We start from the raw sequence: 19,666 nt of genomic DNA, 5'->3' as shown, positions 1-19,666 counted from the left end.
TTGCACCTCGCATCAGTGCATCGCACAGCACGTACTCCTGGACCTTGGAGTGTGCCAGTCGGCAGCATTCGGTCGTGGACAGCTCCTTCAGCCGGAAGACTAGCATATTTTGGGTGGACCAAAGGGCCTCCTTCACCGAGTTGATGGTCTTCCAGCCGCAGGTGATATCTGTCTCTGTGGGCGTCCCGGGGAACAGTCCATACAGCATAGCGTCACAGTGAATCTGGATTTTATATGTGACCTGAGGGAGCTCCTTGTTGTACACAAGTGGCCCTACAATGACAGAAAGCCTGGACGTTTCCTGGTCCAATTGGGCACTTATCACAGTCATGTAATAATACATGAGGTATGAAATGGGCGATAAAAAGTAAAATATCTCAGAATTGAGCGAACAACATCGCAAGGGGATAATGGCTGAAATGCCTGTGACAATGTATGTAGTATTGATAGTACTGAGCAACAATTATTTGAACATTTAAAAGTGTATCTTGTGCTGAAATAATTCTAAAAATCTGACGTTATTATCAAACAAGCTCTTCAGGATTCCTTGGGTTTGCGATGTCATCTGAATTTAAACTCGTGCAATGATTTAAGACAAGATTCTCCCTCAGATCAGAAGCCTCTTTATCTGATGACCTTGTAACCAAGTAACATTAAAGGGCCTGTGAAAACGATAAGATGGTTGCAAAAATCTCCCACGATATATTTCTTTAAACAATAACTTTATAAACATAAAATGAAAAGATAATCCAAAATCCATTAAATTTTTTGGAGCCGCTGGGGGAAAAAAAAGCCCTTCAAAAAAAAGTCAATAGGCTAACATAGTCGTTTGAAATGACTGATAATGTTGACTGACCGAACGACCTGATCTGACCTTCTGCCCCGTTCGGCTCTTGCACCAAGTGAACAAATCGGTGCAGAATTTACTCCCCCCTCCCCTCCCGGGATTCGCACCGCGCGTGCGCCGGCCCGAGTGTCAATCACAGCCTTGTGGTCGGTTTTAAGTTGGCGGGGGTGGGGGTGTGTTAAAGGGGCTGGGAGTTTGTAGCCGGGCTTCCCTGAAATGCCTGCTAGGTTGGCAGTGACCAACTTGCTGCTGCTGGAGTTGAAGAGAGCCGCTGGGATTGGGGAGTGAGATCGAGCCTGCAGCCCCAGCCCAGGGGTGGTGGTGGTGGGTCATTGTCGAGCGGATACAATGTAGCTGCTGATGCGGCAGCGAGTTCCAGCAGCTCCCGAATGATCTGATCGAGGGAAGCGCTGACTAGCCCGGCCCAGCCCGGCGGATGCACCCGGTGCGTGCCTGGTAAGGGACATCTATCTATATTTACATTTGGCCTGAAGTGTGAGCGAGCGGTGCCAGGTAGTGGGGAGAGCGGCGGATCTCGGTTTGGACATTCATGTCATGTCATTCTGTATAGTTTTCTTAATAATAAAATATCGATTAATACTTTTTAATCTTAAAAAAAATTGAAACTCTCCAAAACATTTCCACAACTACTCTTGAAATGTTGAGGAACATGTTGGGTTTGGTTCAAACATTTTAGGATAGTTGATCAAGCCTAACTTGTGTGTCAGGTTAAAAAAAAACATAAATTCTGCTATAATTATTTGGAATTATGTATAAACAATTAGAGCGATTCGCCAACTTTTATTTTCAGACCCGGGTTGCAGGTTAACTTTCACGTTGGAGATCTCCTTTCCCTGAAGTGGGAAAAGAAATCCACCCCAAGCAAACCATCTTTTATTGTTGTGATCGCTGTGGCGTCTAGAGGTTTTCCATTGAATGGCAACGTGATTCAAAGATTGTGTTAGTGCATTCACAGAAATGTGAGCACAGCATTTTAAATGTGTGTGTGTGTGTGTGTGAAGCCCATCTAATTTAAAGGGATTAAAAAATAGTAATTGCGCGACTAAATTGATGATGTATTTGAGGGTTGTCTTATGCTCATAAAGCACCAACTCTAATATTTGGATTAACATTCTGGATGTTCGTTTTATACTTTGTCATTGGACAGGTTAGACAAAAAAACAGAAATCTAAGAAGGGGGCTATTAATGTCACGTGATGAACAGGAACTGTTGTGAATTTTACAATCTCAGATGTCCTAGGTCATATTGTGCTTGCTAAATGTTTAGCAAGCATTCACAATGTGTTAACTCTGATATTTCTGTTTACATTCCTGAAAACCCTTTTTTTGGTCCCTCTCCTGAGGTCATGATGGATTATAATATGGAGAGTTCGGTCTGGATGTGTAACGAATAGTAACTTGTAAAAATAAGCGTGAAGTGTGAGATGACCTTTGTTTCTGAATAGCTGCCCGATAGGAGTGGCAAACATGCGTCATTCTTGCTTTGCCTCTGCCTTGTTTGTAGATGAAATCTATTGTGCTTAGCTGATTGTTGAAGGTTGATTGCCTTGTGCCTTTCAGCACTGTAAGGTAAGTAAAATCAATGTTAGAGGAAACAGCATATGCATTTCATGCTCATTGTGTTAGTTACTTGTGCAATATAAATAGTCAACATTTAATTAAATGAAGTATGTGTGTGTTTATCTATGTTAAACTTTCAGGTTGATGCATGCAAGTAATACTGCAGGTGCATTGTAATTGAGGCAGATCATTGCATCTTTTAAGGAAAAAGCAGAGGAAGATACAGGGTGATGAAGAGAGTGTGGTAGTAGGATTAGCGTTGGATTGCCCTGGCAAAGAACCAGCACAGGCATGATGGGCTGAATGGTCGCTTGCACTGTAAACTTATATGATTCTGTGAAAAATGTCCCAAGGATTGAATTAATCAAATAGATTCAGAATCAACAGTATTAAGTGAATATTATGTAAAGAATATTCCCTATTGAAGGGAATGTGGAATTTATCTTGTGTGTAAGGGGATAACATAATGCAAACATCGTCAGTGCAAGTAAGTATGTTGCTTCAATCCCGTGTAAGATAAGTTCTGTATGGCACAACTAAGTAGTGATTTATGCCACAAGCATACTTTATAATTGATTAAAAAAATATGAATAGTTCTAATGGGAATTACTGTAAGCATAAAAGGTACTTCAAAATTCAATTATTTCATGTGGAGCGGCTTTCAGTTCTCTTTGGAAGGCTTTATATACAGTCCAGTGGGAATTAGGATTTGGACCATTTATTGCAAATACAGACTCTCAAAACACTACATTTGCATAGTTTATCAGTAGCTAGTTTAAAAATATTATATTACTGTAATGCATTTATATACGCGTTAAGTGTGATGGATAACAGTTGAAATATTAGTTGAGATCTATTGGTAAGGTTAATGCAAAAAATGGCAGGGTGCTAACTTTAAGGATGGGAACTTCTGCATGTTTAATTTTTCAAACTACTGTGGAACATATAAGTTGATACTGTACCTCAAGACCATAAGTACATAGACTCTGTGGATAATTATTTTAAACTTGACCAAGTATACTAAGGTCTGCTTCAAGTGCAGCTTGTTATTATTTAAAGTGAGACCTTTCAGAAAATATGATGTGGAGATGCCGGTGATGGACTGGGGTTGACAATTGTAAACAATTTTACAACACCAAGTTATAGTCCAGCAATTTTATTTTAAATTCACAAGCTTTCGGAGGCTTCCTCTTTGCTCAGGTGAACGTTTGTTGGAAATGTTCCAACAAACGTTCACCTGAGGAAGGAGGAAGCCTCCGAAAGCTTGTGAATTTAAAATAAAATTGCTGGACTATAACTTGGTGTTGTAAAATTGTTTACAATTTTCAGAAAATAGTGAAGGGACCAGAATTTTTGAAATATTCTTAAGGCCCAGTTTGCAGTTCAGATCTCTCCCCCCCCCCCCCCCTCCTTTGCACACCTCCTACAAACTAATACTGTCCTTAGGCTTGAGTAAAGAATGGGCAAGTAGGATTCTGAGATGTAGATGAAGTGCCTGAGAATAAATACCCTGCCTGTTCATGTCTGGGAACTGGGTTAAACTACAGCCTAGGCTCATGGGATGCAACACTCGTTTGTCTGCCATTCGTAAGGGCCCTAATGAAATGAGTTTGGGTGATCTGAATGTTCCTAATGGGCAGAAGTCAGAGGTGTTATAAAGGTGGTTCATGCTGGTGTGGGTTTTTCAATGTTCCAGTTATTTCCCCTTTTCTCCTGAAGGTATTGGCTTTTGCAGGGGTAACACTGGCAGCAGTCCAGTACCTCACTGAAGCAGCCATCTCATGTGTGTGAACCCACATTATGAGTGTTAACAGGCAATTAGACTTAGAGATCATTGCTGAGTTAGATCCGGTTCTCATCAGGTATCCACACGTGCACAAATAAGGAGCAGGAACCCTGCCTGATTTTTTTCCTCTGCCTATCCCAGGGGCACTATGCCATTTGTAGTGCCCACATGGCTACCCTGGCTGAGTTCATGAATTGACCTGGACTCTTTGGTCTCTGTGGTTTAGTGTTGTGCACACTTGGTACCTTTGCCTGATTGGATTAACACCTAATACTGAGGCAAGATAGAACGTTTATTCTGCATATATGGCTGTATAACACTTGGCCTGGAAGTGCATTGTGGTGACAATGGATGACAAAATGGATGTGCTATTCTCTTTCTGAACATCCTTCATCTTCCTGAGACTGAAAAAGCCAGAACATGATGGTCCACCACTGCCAAAAATAAAAAGGAAGTGGCTGATGTGTAGCTTCCCCTGTGGTTGGTTGCAATTAGCTCTTGGAATTCTCAGCAGTAAGATCCACCCAGAGCAGGGCAAGCTTTCTAAAGGAAATATGCACCATGCACAAAATTGTAAATTGGAAGGTCTGCCTGTCATGATCAAGAGGCATTTGTTGTACTCTGGGCCCCATCTCCATTCAGCAATCATTCAGGAGCATAGTGTCAAAATTGCATTAAACTTCTGCAGGAACAGCATTTTTATCAGTGCTTTTTTCTCAAATGTGTAGAATTACTTCAGTTTACTCTTAATTTAAAGTCCATTAATTCAGTTTTTTGAGCACTGAATTTCCACTTTGATGTGCTATTTATATTGCCTAATTCAAATGATTGAATTTTTTTCGTGCAAAACAAGTAGATGTGTATTCTGAAGTATTTGACGAAGATGGTGACTAACTTTATTATAATTTTAACTGAATTTCTAGCCCTTTCTAGAAATTACAGAAGATAAGTCTTTTTCTAGTGGAACTTGCACAGGTTTTGCTGTAAATAATCTTAATCCCCAAACAACCAGGGCTGCCAAAATCTTTTCAGATTGTTCAGTACATGTATCCCTTTACAACTCCAACATTTATACAGATCATAGAAAACCTAAATAGCCTTAGGTTGTTCTACTTAATGTAAGTTTTATAAAAAAGAATATCAGCACAGTACTTTGAATTGCATTTCTTATCCTTGTTTTTGTAGGCATGGTTACACTGATACTGTTTTGTCTTGTATAATTCTGCAGATGTACTATAGGTAGGTTACACAATTGACATATTTTAAAGATGTCTAATCCTGGCCTTTCCACAATGCATCTAGCTTAATTCTTCAGCAGTGTTGATTGTCATTGTCAGCTAGGCTTGGTAGCACCATTGCGTGAGTCAGAAGGTCATAGCTCAAACCCCATTCCCGGACTTGAGCACAAAATCTAGACTGACACTTTGGTGCCGAACTGGGGAGTGCTGCGTTGTCAGTGGTGCCCTCTTTCAGATGTGATGTTAAACCAAGCCCTGTTCTACCTGTTCGGGTGGATGTGAAGGATCTTGTGGCACTATTTGAAGAAGAGCAGTGGAGCTCTGTCTGTGTCCTGATCAACATTCCTCCCTCAGCCAACACCACCACAATAGATTGATTGGTTATTAGATCATTTGCTCTTCATGGAATTTGCTGCGCACAAATTAGCTGCCATGTCCACAAAATAACAGTGAGATAGATTTTGACTTTATGCGACAGTGTAAAACGGGTGATGACGAGTCCGCAGCCCGTTTACATCTCTCCCCATTTTTGTGTCCATTGAAGTGAATGGAAATAAAAATAGGAAGAGATGTAAAACGGGCTGCAGACTTCCTTCACCTGTTTTACACTGTAGCACAAAGTCAAAACTACCCCAGTGACTTCTAAAGTAATTTATTGGCTGTGAAGTGCTTTGGGGCATTCTGGGGGCATGACGAGTGCTATATAAATGCCAATTTTTTCTTTAGAACTTTTAAGGTAACTTTCTTCCTGCTCTAAGTGATTTTTAGAACTATTTCCTAGTTATTTTTACCGTACCAGTAACATTTTTTGAGTTGGATTGACCCATACATTAATCTACTTCAAGGAGCTTGTTTAGTTCTCCAGAGGGTGTGTTGATTCATGCTGGTGAACAGTATCACAGGCACCCTCTGGTTGACCAAATGGCCATTCTGTGTGTGAACCTAGACAGTGAGTGCTAACCGTAGGAGCATCTCAGCCAAGCTCAGTCTTGTCTTTGCCCAATTTCTGCATACGAGCACTTTCTAGAAGGGAGTTACTGAATAGTGATTGAGAGCAGGAATCCTGGCTGATAGTCCCCTTCTTAGCCCAGCAGCAGTGACATCCATTGTAGTGACCCTACTACTACCCTGAGATCAGCTAACTCAGCATCAACTGGGATCAAATCTGGGACCTTCCAGTCTCTTGGGTGGGCTGCTTACCACCTTGGACCAAGTGAGCCATTGGGAGATTAATGCTTATTTTTTTGCTTTGCCTTTCAGTGTGTCAGCATTTCCCATGGAACGCAATGAGAGTGTACGCCAGACATCAAAACATTCGATCGCCCGGTCTCCCTTAGTTTTCTATGCACAAAGCTACTCCCTTTGTTTTTTGATATACCGAATGGAAAACTAGAATATGTTGCACACAATACCTGAAATACGTTGTTGGTTTTACTAAAATAGACGTCACTCTACATTCCGTGGAAAACTATCATTTCAATTGCATTTTTCCTCACTTTCATTTGACTAATTTATCGACGACTTAGTTTTACGTAGCAATAAAAATAACTCTTCATTTTCCATAAAATAAATGCAGAATAATACAGTTAAAAGTAGTTACCGTATTGCAGGAACACTGAGGCAAGGATCAACAGTTTTGAGCACTTGTCCTTTGGATAAGTGGACTACTAGTTTTATTTCTCTGACTATCTGCCTTGCTTGGCTGGATTTTTTTTAGTGTAATAGTATAAAAGAAAGAAAGACTTGCATATATATAGCGCCTTTCATGACCACAGGACGTCCCAAAGTGCTTCACAACCAATGAAGTACTTTTGAAGTGTAGTTATTGTTATAATGCAGGGAAATGCGGCAGCCAATTTGCGCACAGCAAAGTCGCACAAACAGCAATGCGATAATGACCAGATAATCTGTTTTAATGATGTTGGTTGATGGATATATATTGGCCAGCACATATGACCAGATTTGTTCAGTGACTGAAGCTGACCTTGTGATTGACAAACTGATGGATGAGTTATGCAGGTCAGTTCATTCAGCGGGATCAAAATTGTGTCCAGCACCCTTTTTATACTGCTTACATTTCATTTTTAATTTTAAGTCAAATATAAACTTTGTCTTAAATAAACTTTACATTTTACCTTCTTGTGGGCATCTGATGAAGAGACTGTTTTGTGGCTGAGTGGTCCTCTTACAAGGATGTTCTTAGAATGACTGCATGTCATGCCTGCAGTTTGCGATTAGCCATCAAAGTAGTGGCTGCAGGTCTCCAAATAGAACGTGGGGAGAAGCTGTTTGGACGGAAAGTTGTAAAACATGAGGCACAAATCCATGGTGCTGGCAGCCTCCTTGGTACCTCGCTCATCTTTTCATGTGACGCCAGGCAGTGGGCAGGTAGGAGGCAGCACAGCAAGGTCCTTCCCTGACCTCACATCCACACAGGCATGCTTTTTGTCAGAGGTTACTGCATGGCAATAGACATTGGGAAATATGACTGATTTTCTCTTTCTGTAGCCCAGAGTTCCCGAGGCAAACTGTAGTGTCGCCATCGCAGTCTCCACTCAACAATGACAAATTGCGCCTTTAATGTTGTAAAATGCCCAAGGCGCTTCACAGGAGCATTATCAAACAAAATTTGACACCTATCTACATGAGATATTAAGACAGGTGACCAAAAGCTTGGCCAAAGAGGTAAGTCTTAAAGGAGGTAGAAAGGCGGAGAGGTTTAGGTAGGGATTTCCAGTGCTTAGGGCCTAGGCAGCTGAAGGTACGGTGGAGCAATTAAAATCGTGGATGTGCAAGAGGACAGAATTGGAGGAACTCAGAGATCTCAGGGTTGTAGGGCTGGAGGAGATAACCGAGATAGGGAGGGGCAAAGCCATGGAGCTAATAACAGCTAACTAATCACAGACCAGGGATTGAATGTGGACTATTCTTGGTCTATGTAAAGTGGTTGTTTTTTGACTGGTGTGAATTTACCCATTAGATTCATAGGAGAGCCAGGAAATGGTTTTGTTCAATTTACTTTGGAAGAATTTTGGTGTCCCCCCACCCTTTTTACTGGTTTATGGGTTTTTTTCACTTCAGGCTTACTGGAGTGTCTTTGTGTGGAAAATTTTATTTTTATGCCGCATAGTAATCCTTTAATTGTGTGTCACATGGGAATTTATTGCACAACCCTTTGTTATTATGACTTTCAGGATGCTCGTGGGGAATGTGACACCGAGGGCAGCTGTTAGAAGTTATTGGTGTTTCAAGCATAAAACTGTTCTGGTTACAATGGTCTCTGATATACATGTTGAAAAAATCCATAATCTTCATTCATTGTGGTGGTGACACTGATGTCAACTCAACATCATTTAAATGCTAAGTGATTCAAAATGTTCAATAAAATTTACTTAAATCTGAGCTCCAAGTGAAATATACCTTTAGAACAATTTCATTAGGGCTATGGAGTTTAGATGCTAATCTTCTAGAATGTTAATCAAACACTTTTTTTCTGAAGAGGGAGTGGAAAAAACGTTATTGAAAGGAGTGGGATGGAGTGGCAGTACACATCACTTGCCCAACTGGTTAAATGTCACAAGTGGGCTGATTGCCAGAAAATAAAGTAGTTATCTTGATAAGTAGATGGGCCTTCTGAAGGGTTTACATAATTTCATAAGCCTTGAGTGGAAGTGGAATTTAAACCTGTCATATGATGAGATTATGACCTTGAAATCACTCCCTACTATCTGTTAATATGTGCTGGAGATTTCTATATGTCTTTAAGTACATTTTATTATTTTTCAGACATGGGCGGAGTATATTTTCTTCCACTTGGCTCATTAGCAAAAAGGTCAGGGTGGCATAAAGCTGACTTCCTCATGTTATACTCACTTGGACTTTTCTTGGTCTTGTGAGTAAACAGGAAAATAGGCTGCTTAGTCCATTGCATTTGGAACCTGTGTATGATAAACATTTTCAAGATTTGTTGAAGTTGTCTTGTCATATGAACTAAAAGACCTCTTGCTATTGGCAATAGCGTTTAAAAAATTTGGTTGGCAAAAGCTTATTTTCATGCTGTAATAGGTGATATATTTTATGATGCCATTTTTTAAAGTCCATTGTGTGTGTATGTGGTAAAATGACACCTGAGAGTATTACAGTGTGACATTCATGGAATGGAGTTGAAGGTAGTGTGATCTTGTTATTGCAGGTTTTACATACAACATACCTGACTGATAGTGGGAGCTTTCAGGTAAATAAGTCACTGAGTGCTGTTGGCCCTGATAATTCTCGTGAGCACTAAAAGCACCAGTAAGCAATAAGCCTAGTTCACAAAAGTTATCAATTTGGTTATATGTTCCTAAATTCTATTTGTTTTACTTGCTTTTTTCAATAGGTTAATCCAAAAGTAGAGAAGTTGCAAAAATATGCTTACATGAGGAAGTATGCTGGTGAGGGCAAAAAGCCTTTTTTTATATTTCAAAATAAACTTTATTCATAAAACTTGTAAAGGTACATACAATGAAATTCAAGTTGTGCTTCAAACAATACAATATAGGTCCTACAATTTGCGACGGTGCATACAGTGCAATTCAGTGGTCCCGGTACAATGAATACAGTTACGCACCATACATTGTACATACAGTTCATGGCACCCTATGGTGCCTCATTGCATTATAGTCGTTACAGGTTACAGATACAGTACATTGCGTTACATTCATTTTTCATTTTACCTTCTGCCCGAGGGGGTTTTTCCCTGATAACAGCCCCTCGGTTTTCAATGGCAGGAGGGCTTTAAATGTTGGCTTTTCCCCATGGAACCTTTGCATAGATTGCAACTCGCCTCAATGCGTCCCGCAGCACGTACTCCTGGACCTTGGAGTGTGCCTGTCAGCAACACTCGGTCATGGACAGCTCCTTCAGCTCGAAGACCAGCAGGTTTCGGGCGGACCAAACCTCCTTCACCGAGTTGATGGTCTTCCAGCCGCAGGTGATATCTGTCTTGGTGTGCGTCCCGGGGAACAGCCCGTAGAGCACAGCGTCCTGTGTTACTGAACTGTTTGGGATGAACCGGGACAGATACCATCTCTCTTCACACCCCCTGCACAAAGGGGCAGCCCATCAGGAGATGGAAGACTGTCTCCTCCCTGCCACAGCCTCGAGAGCAGCTCGTGGTGGCGCTGGGGTTCCGTGCGTGTTGGAAGGACTGCACTGGGTGGGCCTTTCTCACCACCATCCAGGCTACATCCTGGCGCCTGTTGGTCAGTTCCGGTGATGAGACGTTTTGCCAAATGGCATTGACCGTCTGGTCGGGGAAGAAACCGATCGAGTCCACCCTCTTCGTTCCTTGCAGGACTCTGAGAACGTTTCATGTCAACCGCTGTCTGACGGCCTTATGGTCGAAGGGGTTCCTCCTCAGGAACTTCTCCACCTGGGACAGGTGCGGGGGTGGGGAACAGTCCAGCTGGATGGGACGTCCTGCACCTGCTCGGCCAGCGTGGCCAGACCCAGCCTTCTCAGTATGTTGGACAGGTAGAAACCCAGCATGTAGTAACACTTGGTGTTTGCGTACTGGGGCTCTACACATATCCTGAGGCAGCCACACGCAAAGGTGGCCATCAGGATCAGAGTGGCGTTTGAGACGCTCTTCTCCCCCCCCCACCCCTTGTTTGGGTTCTTGTACGTGATGGTCCTGCGGATGCCTTCTATCTTGGACATCCAGACAAAGTGGAAGATAGCTCGGGTGACTGTGATGGCGGAGTTGTGGGGAATGGGCCAGACCCTGGCCATGTAGAACACCACGAGTAGCTCACAGCTTATCATCAGGGTCCTGCTGGTTATGGAGAGGGAGCGTCGCACCCACATACCAAGCTTTTGTTTGGCCTTGGCGATCTGCTCCTCCCAGTTCTTTGTGCAGGCCAGGGGCCTCCCGAACCAGATCCCCAGCACCTTCAGGTAGCTGGACCCGACGGTGAAGGGGACAAAGGATCGGCTCTCCCACCTGCCTGCCAAAGAACATGGCCTCGCTTTTATTTCAGTTCACTTTGGCCCCTGAGGCCAGCTCAAAACAGTCGCAGATGCCCATCAGTGTGTGGACTGACTGCTGGTCAGAGCAGAAGACAGTGACGTCGTCCATGTACAGGGAGGCCTTAACTGAGATCCTCCGCTGCCTGGGATCGTCACCCCCCCCCGATACCTGCGTCCTTCTTGATGGACGCGGCAAACGGCTTGATACAACATATGACCAAGATCGCGGAGAGAGGACAGCCCTGCCTGACTCCCAGCGCAGTACACTGGGTGGGGGGGGAGGGAAGAGAAGAGAGAGGGACTGAAGTCTGAAGGGTATATCGGGAAGCAGGTTACAGTGAGAAATCACCGTACAGTTGATGGGGGGTGGGGGGGGAGAGAAAGGGGAAGTTATGCAGGGAAACAGGTGTGTGAAGAACACAGATGCTGCAGCTAACGGCCAGAAGCTTTGCCGTCATTCTGACCTCATTTATGAAGTATTGAACAGTTCGAGTTTAACTAAAACTGTGACAGTTGTTTATGACGCTTTCTTCACAATTAGTACTTGCAAGAAGATAAACCATTGCAGCTGAACTACATGTACGATACAGAAAACTGATTTGATGTTAGTTAGAGAAATGGTGTTCAATATATTCAACATAGAGGTAATTGCCTGACTGGTAATACAAGGTAGGAATTGAACCATGGGGTTTCAGGTGATATCGGAAACTGCCAGTGACACTCCGATTGCTTGTCAGTTGAAGCCAAGGACAGAATTTTTGCTTGTAATCCTTAGACATGTAATATTGTTCAGACTGTAGTTTTCTAGTATTGATGCAGGCTGTTAGTTTTTATATTGTGGAGTAGTTTTGTGTGGCGAAATACTGAAGAAAAGTTCGCTATCTAATGTCACATGTCCCACACTGTTATCGGTACTGTTTTCACACAAGTAACTTAGGAAAATTGCCTTGGATTCATGTTTTAAAAATAATCCTTTTTTCCAAAATAAGTTATTTGACATACAGAATATTACCCATTCTAATCAAAAAAAGATGTCTTTTAAAAATCATAATTTTCCAGATTTGATATTTAGGACTTCCAAAGCTAGATAACTGTTACTTTGTTAATAACCATTCCCCTCCTCCCCCATATTTTTATATTGTGCCTTGATTTTTAAGTCTCTATTGTCATATTGAGCATTTTAATGTTAATGGGAAGCTAACTGCATTAACTTAATAATTTATTCATGCTATAGACATATTTCAGGTTTGACGGGGTAATGTTCTAAATGCTATTTTACCATTACTAGCAGATGGTACTGCAGCTGTGGTGTGACCTTTTGGAAGCCTAACTGGCAGATGAGTGAAAAGGAGTTTTATCTTCTGCTCATAACAGATTTCCTCTCATCTTTCCAATGCTAGTATCAACTGTCTGATTATATACACCTCGCTGTATGGTAATGACACACTTACAGAGCTTCCTGTAACATACGATTATTACTTCCTTTATATTTCAAAGTTAACACTAACCCTTTGTGCTCAAACCATTTAACACCAGTTGTAAAAGTGTTAGTCAATCTTCCAATTTCGATCAGCTTTATTTTAACTTAATGACAGTGTTATTGGGATCCACTTTCTTGTTTCCCCTTCAGGATTAGAAGGTGAGCACTTTACAATGTTATTTCGTAGTTTTCAGTTTCTCTTCCCCTTTCCTTTTCTGTTTCCATTTTCTTTGTCTGTTTTTCTTTCTCTCTGTCTCTTTCTTGTGCCTATGCCCTCCATCTTGTATGTGCTTTATGTGTTCACTCACTCACACTCTCTCTCACACCCACACACCCACACACACACACACATACACACATTCCTTCAACTTGGATTGGACTCAAATCCGCATCCCAGCTTGCAGCACATTCAGTCTCTACCTAATATAGTGACTTTTAAAATATGTAGTTGCAGGGAAATTTTACTTGAAAGTAGTTTGCAACTATTTTGATTGAAAATGCCCATACTAATTGCAATTTAAAAAAAAATAGTTTAGTTAACTGGACTTAACAATGTAGATGGATTTGCTTATGTAGTCTATTTTTTAACTGTTGAGGTGGAGCCATAGGATGTAGTAGACCTACATTACATTCTGATTTGGGGATTTAACCCAATTAATTACCCTCTGAAGGCTGAATGGCCAAAATTTGTGTTAAACCCTAAAACACAAATGTAATTTTCAAGCTGAATAAAATTATACGGTAGAATGACGTAACTCCTTGCTCTTCCGAAATGAGTAGGATGACTCATCAAATGTAGTGTGCCCCTCCCATTTGCAAAAAAATCCCTACTCTGATCCAGTGCACCGTCTGCTGTTGCATTAAACACACTATGTTTTTTGACTTGCTGTGGTTTCCCAATTAAACGTAAAGTTTTCTGATTTTAGAAAACTATGCATTTATATAGCGACTTATTACATCTTTCACGAATGCCTCAAATGTTTCACATGCAGTGCATTACTTTTGAAGTAGCAGCAATTGTTAGGCAGATAAATGTGGTAGCCATTTTGTGCACATCAAGATTCCAAATACAGTAATGAGGTGACTGAGTAGTTTAATCTCTTTTTGGCGGTGTTGGTTGAGTGAAAAATGTTGACCAGAATATCAGGAGAATTCTTGGTGGCATGGGATCTTTAACAACCATCTGAAAAACTAAAATGGGCAGGTTGGGCCCTAGTTTAACATCTCATCCAAAGAACAGTACCTTCAAATTAGATTATGAGCTCAAATTCCTGGTATGGGGTTGCACCCACAACCTTCTAACCCAGAGGTGAACATGCCACCAACTAAGGCAAGCTGACACATTTATAAATATTTTGTTTTATGTTTGACCTGAAAAGGCATGGATTTGCTTGCACCTAATTTTGTGCGATTTTTAAAAATTTTGTGACACAAATTCAGAATTTTCCTTTCCTGCCCCCGCCCCCCCCCCCCAAGAAAATCGGAAGGCCTGATTAAAGATGCGCTATTTAGGACCAAGTAAGTGAGGTATATGGTGTAGTGGATTTACTATTACTTTTTCTTAGTGCTATGTTAAGGATCATAGACTGCTGAGGAACTATGATAGACATTGGTACTGAGGAGGGGGGCAGCTGGACCTGGAAGTAACCTCACCGAGGGGCGCAGCCAATAGTGTGAGGGATCTGGATGATAGTGGGAGCAAGTGGCAGAGATCTAGCAGATTCAGTGTGGGTGCCTGGGAAGCGGCAGACTTGCTGAGCTCACGTACAAGCTTTTTATTTTGTTTCCAAATGTATAATTATATTGTCACAGCGCTGTGCAGGTTGTTTATACAATACAGCACATTGTTTATACATGGTACATAGTTTGACAAAGGCTGCCAGGTTGTGCGTGGCTTTTGAATGATCCTGGCAGCTCACATTCATGTTCGTTATGCTTACCGGGGGAGAGACAAAGGTGTTTGAGGCCCATTACTGTATTGGCTACATAGTTTTTCCCTCTTCCTGCTCAAAGCCCTCATGGCCTTCCTTTGGCTTTGAGCTAATATTTATAATATATCACGTACAATCCGCCAGTTTCTGTGATATTATTCAGAACACCTGTACCACTAAATCCAATGTTGCATGAAATCCTCTTTTAAACCTGTCTCTGCAGGTTTAATATACTTGGGCTTAGTAAAGCCTTTGACACAGTACAATATATGAGACTACAAGGGAGAAAAGCACAGAATAGGATAGAAGCTGTTGAAGTTGATAAGTAACTGGTTGAATCAGCAGAAGCAAAGGTTAAGGGAGCAGCATCTACATAGAAGGAGATGACTAGTAGATACTGCTCTGATCAGTTCTGCAGACGTTGTTGTTTTATATGTCTGTAATAACAATCTTATGTCTGACACATTTCCTATCAGCTCTTTCCATTATAAATTCCTGTGTCACATTTATAAGAAAACTGCCCATGTAAAGCTTAACATGCTGTAAATATATCCTCCACCCCAGTAGAGATGCTGCAGTGCTACCCAGTGTCAGGAGGGTCTAGTTACAGTGTGTGAAGTTTACGTAGGCAGTTCCCATTATAAATGTGAACATCGGGGTGCGTGTGTGTGATAATGATTTGGAGCAAATGATGGTCACAGAGCTCTCCAATTTTGCCATTAATAATAAATTGGGAGGGGTCATAAATATGGGGAACAAGTGGAACAGTTGCAGAAGGATCAAGTAATGAAAGTTGTGGAAGGGAAAACAACAAGTGGGAAACAGTCTTTAGGGTATGACACAGAAGAGGGATCTGTGAGTATTCGTGGAACACACTCTTAAACCACCAGCATAATATTCAGCAGTGATTTGGTGGGGTGGGGGGGTGTGGTGGGGGGAAGCAAGCATGATCTTGGGACGTAGAGCACATGTCCCAGGAACTGATAATTAGTTTGTACAAAACATTGGCCCAACTTCCACTTTGAGTATTGTGTACAGTTCTGGATACTGAACTGCAAGAGCGGATATTTTGGCCGTGGAGGGAGTACAAATATGGGCACCTAAGCTGGTAACTAGAATAGCCTACCTTGGAAGTGGAGGATGCTATAAATTTCAAATGGATGGTGGACAGTTTTGTGTCAGACAGGACTACTGAAGAGATGAGTGATAAAGTGGGTTATGAAGACTCTGACCTTTGGTACGGGCCCAGTCATTAGAAATGTTCCTTTTTGGTCCTGTAGAGCCTTATTTCCTAAGGACATTGGGGCATATTATAGAGGAGTGGGTGTGTAGGTTGGTTAAGTACATCTAGTCATGCGCCATGGGTTATCTCACAGCCCAGAGCTTGCTTGATTGCTTTAGGGAATCAGAGATTAATTTCCTAGAAATTTTCCTGAAATTGGCATAATTTTTTTCCTTTTTGTTTGCCCTTCCCCCAGTACATCGCATCCCTAGTGATTGGGAAGGGTGCACTATCTAATGGATAAGATGAGCATGGATAAGCCTGATGGTCCTTTCTTGTCTTTTTGTATGTTTGTATCTTACTGCTTAAAAAGATACTTTTTGACAGTTGCCCTGAGGATGATACGGTATATGTGTAAGGTATAAACAAATGTAATTTATGAATCTCTTTGAAGATTTAATTGTAGTTTCTGGTAATTTGCACTGATCAGAGTTCAGCATCTGGAAATTGATTTCTAATATTCCATCTACAATTATTTGACTGAGAACGTGTCTAGACTTCTGATGGTGTTGAGGTTTGTCAGACTTTTATTCTGCATGGAGCACGTGTTCCTTTTATTGTTTGTACATACTCACTTGTGCTGTATAATTTGCTGAATTGAATTGAATTGGCTGCATATGGGAAAATATTTTATCTACCTTGCTAATTAGTATTATATGTGAATTTATAAAGCAACCGAATTGTCATGTTTTTGAACATTGCCATGATTCTGATTGTGCAGCATTATACCAGGACTGTTGTTTGATAAAGAGAATCTAGTAACATGTACATTTTTCCTCCTAGGTGAGGTGAGGAACGGATACATTAGGTGGAAGCTACAAAGCTAATTCACGGGCAACTATGGAGTCTGATCAGCCATTTACGTTCACCGCTCTGGTATTACTTTATTCTTATTAATGATTGTGAGCAAATTAAGACTTGCTATGGTTAGAAATTGTAGCAACTTTTTGAAAACCTAACAACCTCATGTAACCAACATTGATAGGAACTGAGGGGAAAATTTGTTTTCTAATCTAATGTTGTACATACATATAAATTAGATTAATTAGCATGAATTATTGCTGTGCGACATTTTAAACTCTCCCCGTGTGATAGTAATAGAACTTAACTAAATTACAGGGGAATGTCTGCTTTCTAATTGATTTGGATCAAAATGATATAACTCATTAGTAGGTTAAGGGACAGGATGTAATTATTGTGACCACTGAGTTTCATGAATACAAAATACAAAACTCATATTATTAAAGTTTCGGAAAAAAAATTAAGAAAATATTTGTGTAAATTCAGTTTAATTAAAAAAACACTTTTTTTCTAGTCAGAACAAATATGCTTCCAAAGTTTCAAAATTAATTATTGTTTTATTGTACAAAGGAAATCTGTCTTTTAAAGTAATCAAATTTCGTAGCAATTTTGGACAATTCAGTATCTCTAATTTTAGCAGATTAGACCCCTGTAGAGGATTTGTAAAGAAGAAATTCTTTTTATGCTTGTTAATGACAATTTGGAAGAATTTTCTACATTCTGTGACCTTCCACGTGTAGCTTTGGCATGGCTGAGCTTTTGCATCCAGGTCATTGTGTGGGTAGGGGCAGTCAGAGACCTGACTAAGGGAAGATGGACACCATTAGGCATTGGGTTTGGCCAATAGCCAAGAAAGAGTGATGAGCATTTCTTTAGAAGAGAAGGCCATTCAGCCCATCTTCTTTCCTCCATTCATATAGACCCTACATTTTCCCCCATTGCACCTATTTGTTAAATAATTCTGGGGTTTTTGCTTCCATTACACTGTCCATACTTCCTGGTAACAGTCTTAAATTTATCTTTTACTAGTTTCAACCCATGTCTTGCAATTTAATTTAAAGTAATATTCCGGATTTACCTTTTCCATACCATTAATTATCTTGTACATCTTGACAAGATCACTTGTTGGTCACCTCCTTTCCAGGCTGGGAAGCTCAAGTTTCTCCAGTGTTTCCTCTTAACTCGGACCTTTTACATCAGGGATCAGCCTCGTGGCTCTTCTCTGCACTGTTTCCCTTGTTTCTCGGTGACTGGTACTGGTCATGGTACTCCTGGTGATGTCTGATCAGAACACTACCCAGTTTAATCACAACCTCTTCTTACTGGTATCTACTGTCTTAGCCATGTAGTTCAACATTCTGTTGGCTTTGTTGATTGCTGCTCTGCATTGGTTGAAAAATGTAATATGTCGAGTCTACTAAGGCTTTTAGAACTCCCACAACTTCATCCTTAGTTATTTCAACACCATCCATACAGTACGTGTTGTCCACTTTTCCTTGCTATGTGCAGTATTTTACCCTCGTCTGCATTAAATTTCATCTGTCAATTTTCTGCCAACATATATATTTTGTCCAACTCATTCTGCAATTTCTGAGCTCCCTCCTCTGATTCCACTGTCCCTCCTAGTTTGGTATCATCTGTAAATTTGACTAGTTTTCCTTGCGTTTCTGAATCCAAGTCATTGATCTCAATTAGAAACAGTATTGGTCCCAACACTGAGTTCTGAGGAACCCATCAGTACCTCCACCCGCACCCAACATAAACTCCTCTTTGTCTGGTTGGCTATTTTTACAGGTTCATTCCCAACTATAGTAATATACAGCCACGCCGTTAAAGGATTTCACTTGAAAGGAGAAGCCGAGCTAAGTGGTCTGGGCCTTTTGATGTAGAGAATGCATTATTAAATCTGAAAGAAGCCTTCTAAATGAAAGAACATAAGAAATAGGAGCGGAGTAGGCCATCTGGCACCTCGAGCCTGCTCCGCCATTCAACAAGATTATGGCTGATCTTCTACCTCAACGCCATGCACTATCCCCATATTCCTTGATGCCTTTAATATCTAGAAATCTGTTGATATCTGTTTTGAATGTACTCTATGACTGAGCCTCCACAGCCCTCCGTGGTAGAGAATTCCAAAGATTCACCACCCTCTGAGTGAAGAAATTTCTCCTCATCTCAGTCCTAAATGGCCGACCCCTTATTCTGAGACGATAACCCCTGGTTCTAGATTTGTTGTTGCTGCTGCTACGTGCAGGCCCCGTGTTAGTCAGTCCAGATTATACCTGAGCATTTACTGTCCACAGAGACACAGGAAAGGGGCAACATCATGATTCAGACTCGCTTCCAATACTTTTTGCTCCATCTCGTCACGCAAGAGTATGATCTGAATCGTCATGTGTTTAGTATATGGGAAATAGAATTCCAGAAGGCAAACAGTGCTCCCTTTCTGTAAACCTTTTGCTACTAGTTAATACCTACAATTTCCCTATGTCGCATGTCAGCTCAGAAGATGGATAATATCAGCCACGTCAGATACCTTTTATAACAGGCTAAACTGTTAAATAGGTTTATTCATGAACAGAGATATTTACTGAAGGAGGTGGTTAGGATGAGAAGTCCGGAAAAAGTTAACAAAAGGTTAGTCAAATAAACCAGTCAGATCAAACCTTTTGAATTGTTCTTACAGAATCTGAGCTAAAGTGATTTTTAGA

General features: G+C 41.1%; 1 protein-coding gene across 5 annotated transcripts in view; it reads left to right on the top strand.

The window, feature by feature from the left end:
• Positions 1-1,012: 1,012 nt before the first annotated feature.
• stambpl1 (STAM binding protein-like 1) overlaps positions 1,013-19,666 on the top strand; it is a 43,366-nt gene continuing 24,712 nt past the window's right edge. The window contains exons 1-2 of one of the 5 annotated variants that reach the window (XM_068002528.1): positions 1,013-1,292; positions 16,938-17,030. In XM_068002528.1, the coding sequence (XP_067858629.1) occupies positions 16,995-17,030 (36 nt within the window). In that variant the 5' untranslated portion in view covers positions 1,013-1,292; positions 16,938-16,994. Of the gene's footprint in view, positions 1,304-2,371; positions 2,438-9,859; positions 9,886-13,033; positions 13,101-16,937; positions 17,031-19,666 lie in introns of those variants that run through there. The other 4 variants (XM_068002527.1, XM_068002529.1, XM_068002531.1 and 1 more) reach the window with 4 other exon arrangements.

This window comes from Heptranchias perlo, chromosome 21 (genome assembly GCF_035084215.1).
Source record: "Heptranchias perlo isolate sHepPer1 chromosome 21, sHepPer1.hap1, whole genome shotgun sequence".
Classification (NCBI taxonomy): Eukaryota; Metazoa; Chordata; class Chondrichthyes; order Hexanchiformes; family Hexanchidae; genus Heptranchias; species Heptranchias perlo.
The sequence above is the reverse complement of the archived record's forward strand: the minus strand, read 5'-3'. Positions and strand labels throughout refer to the sequence as shown.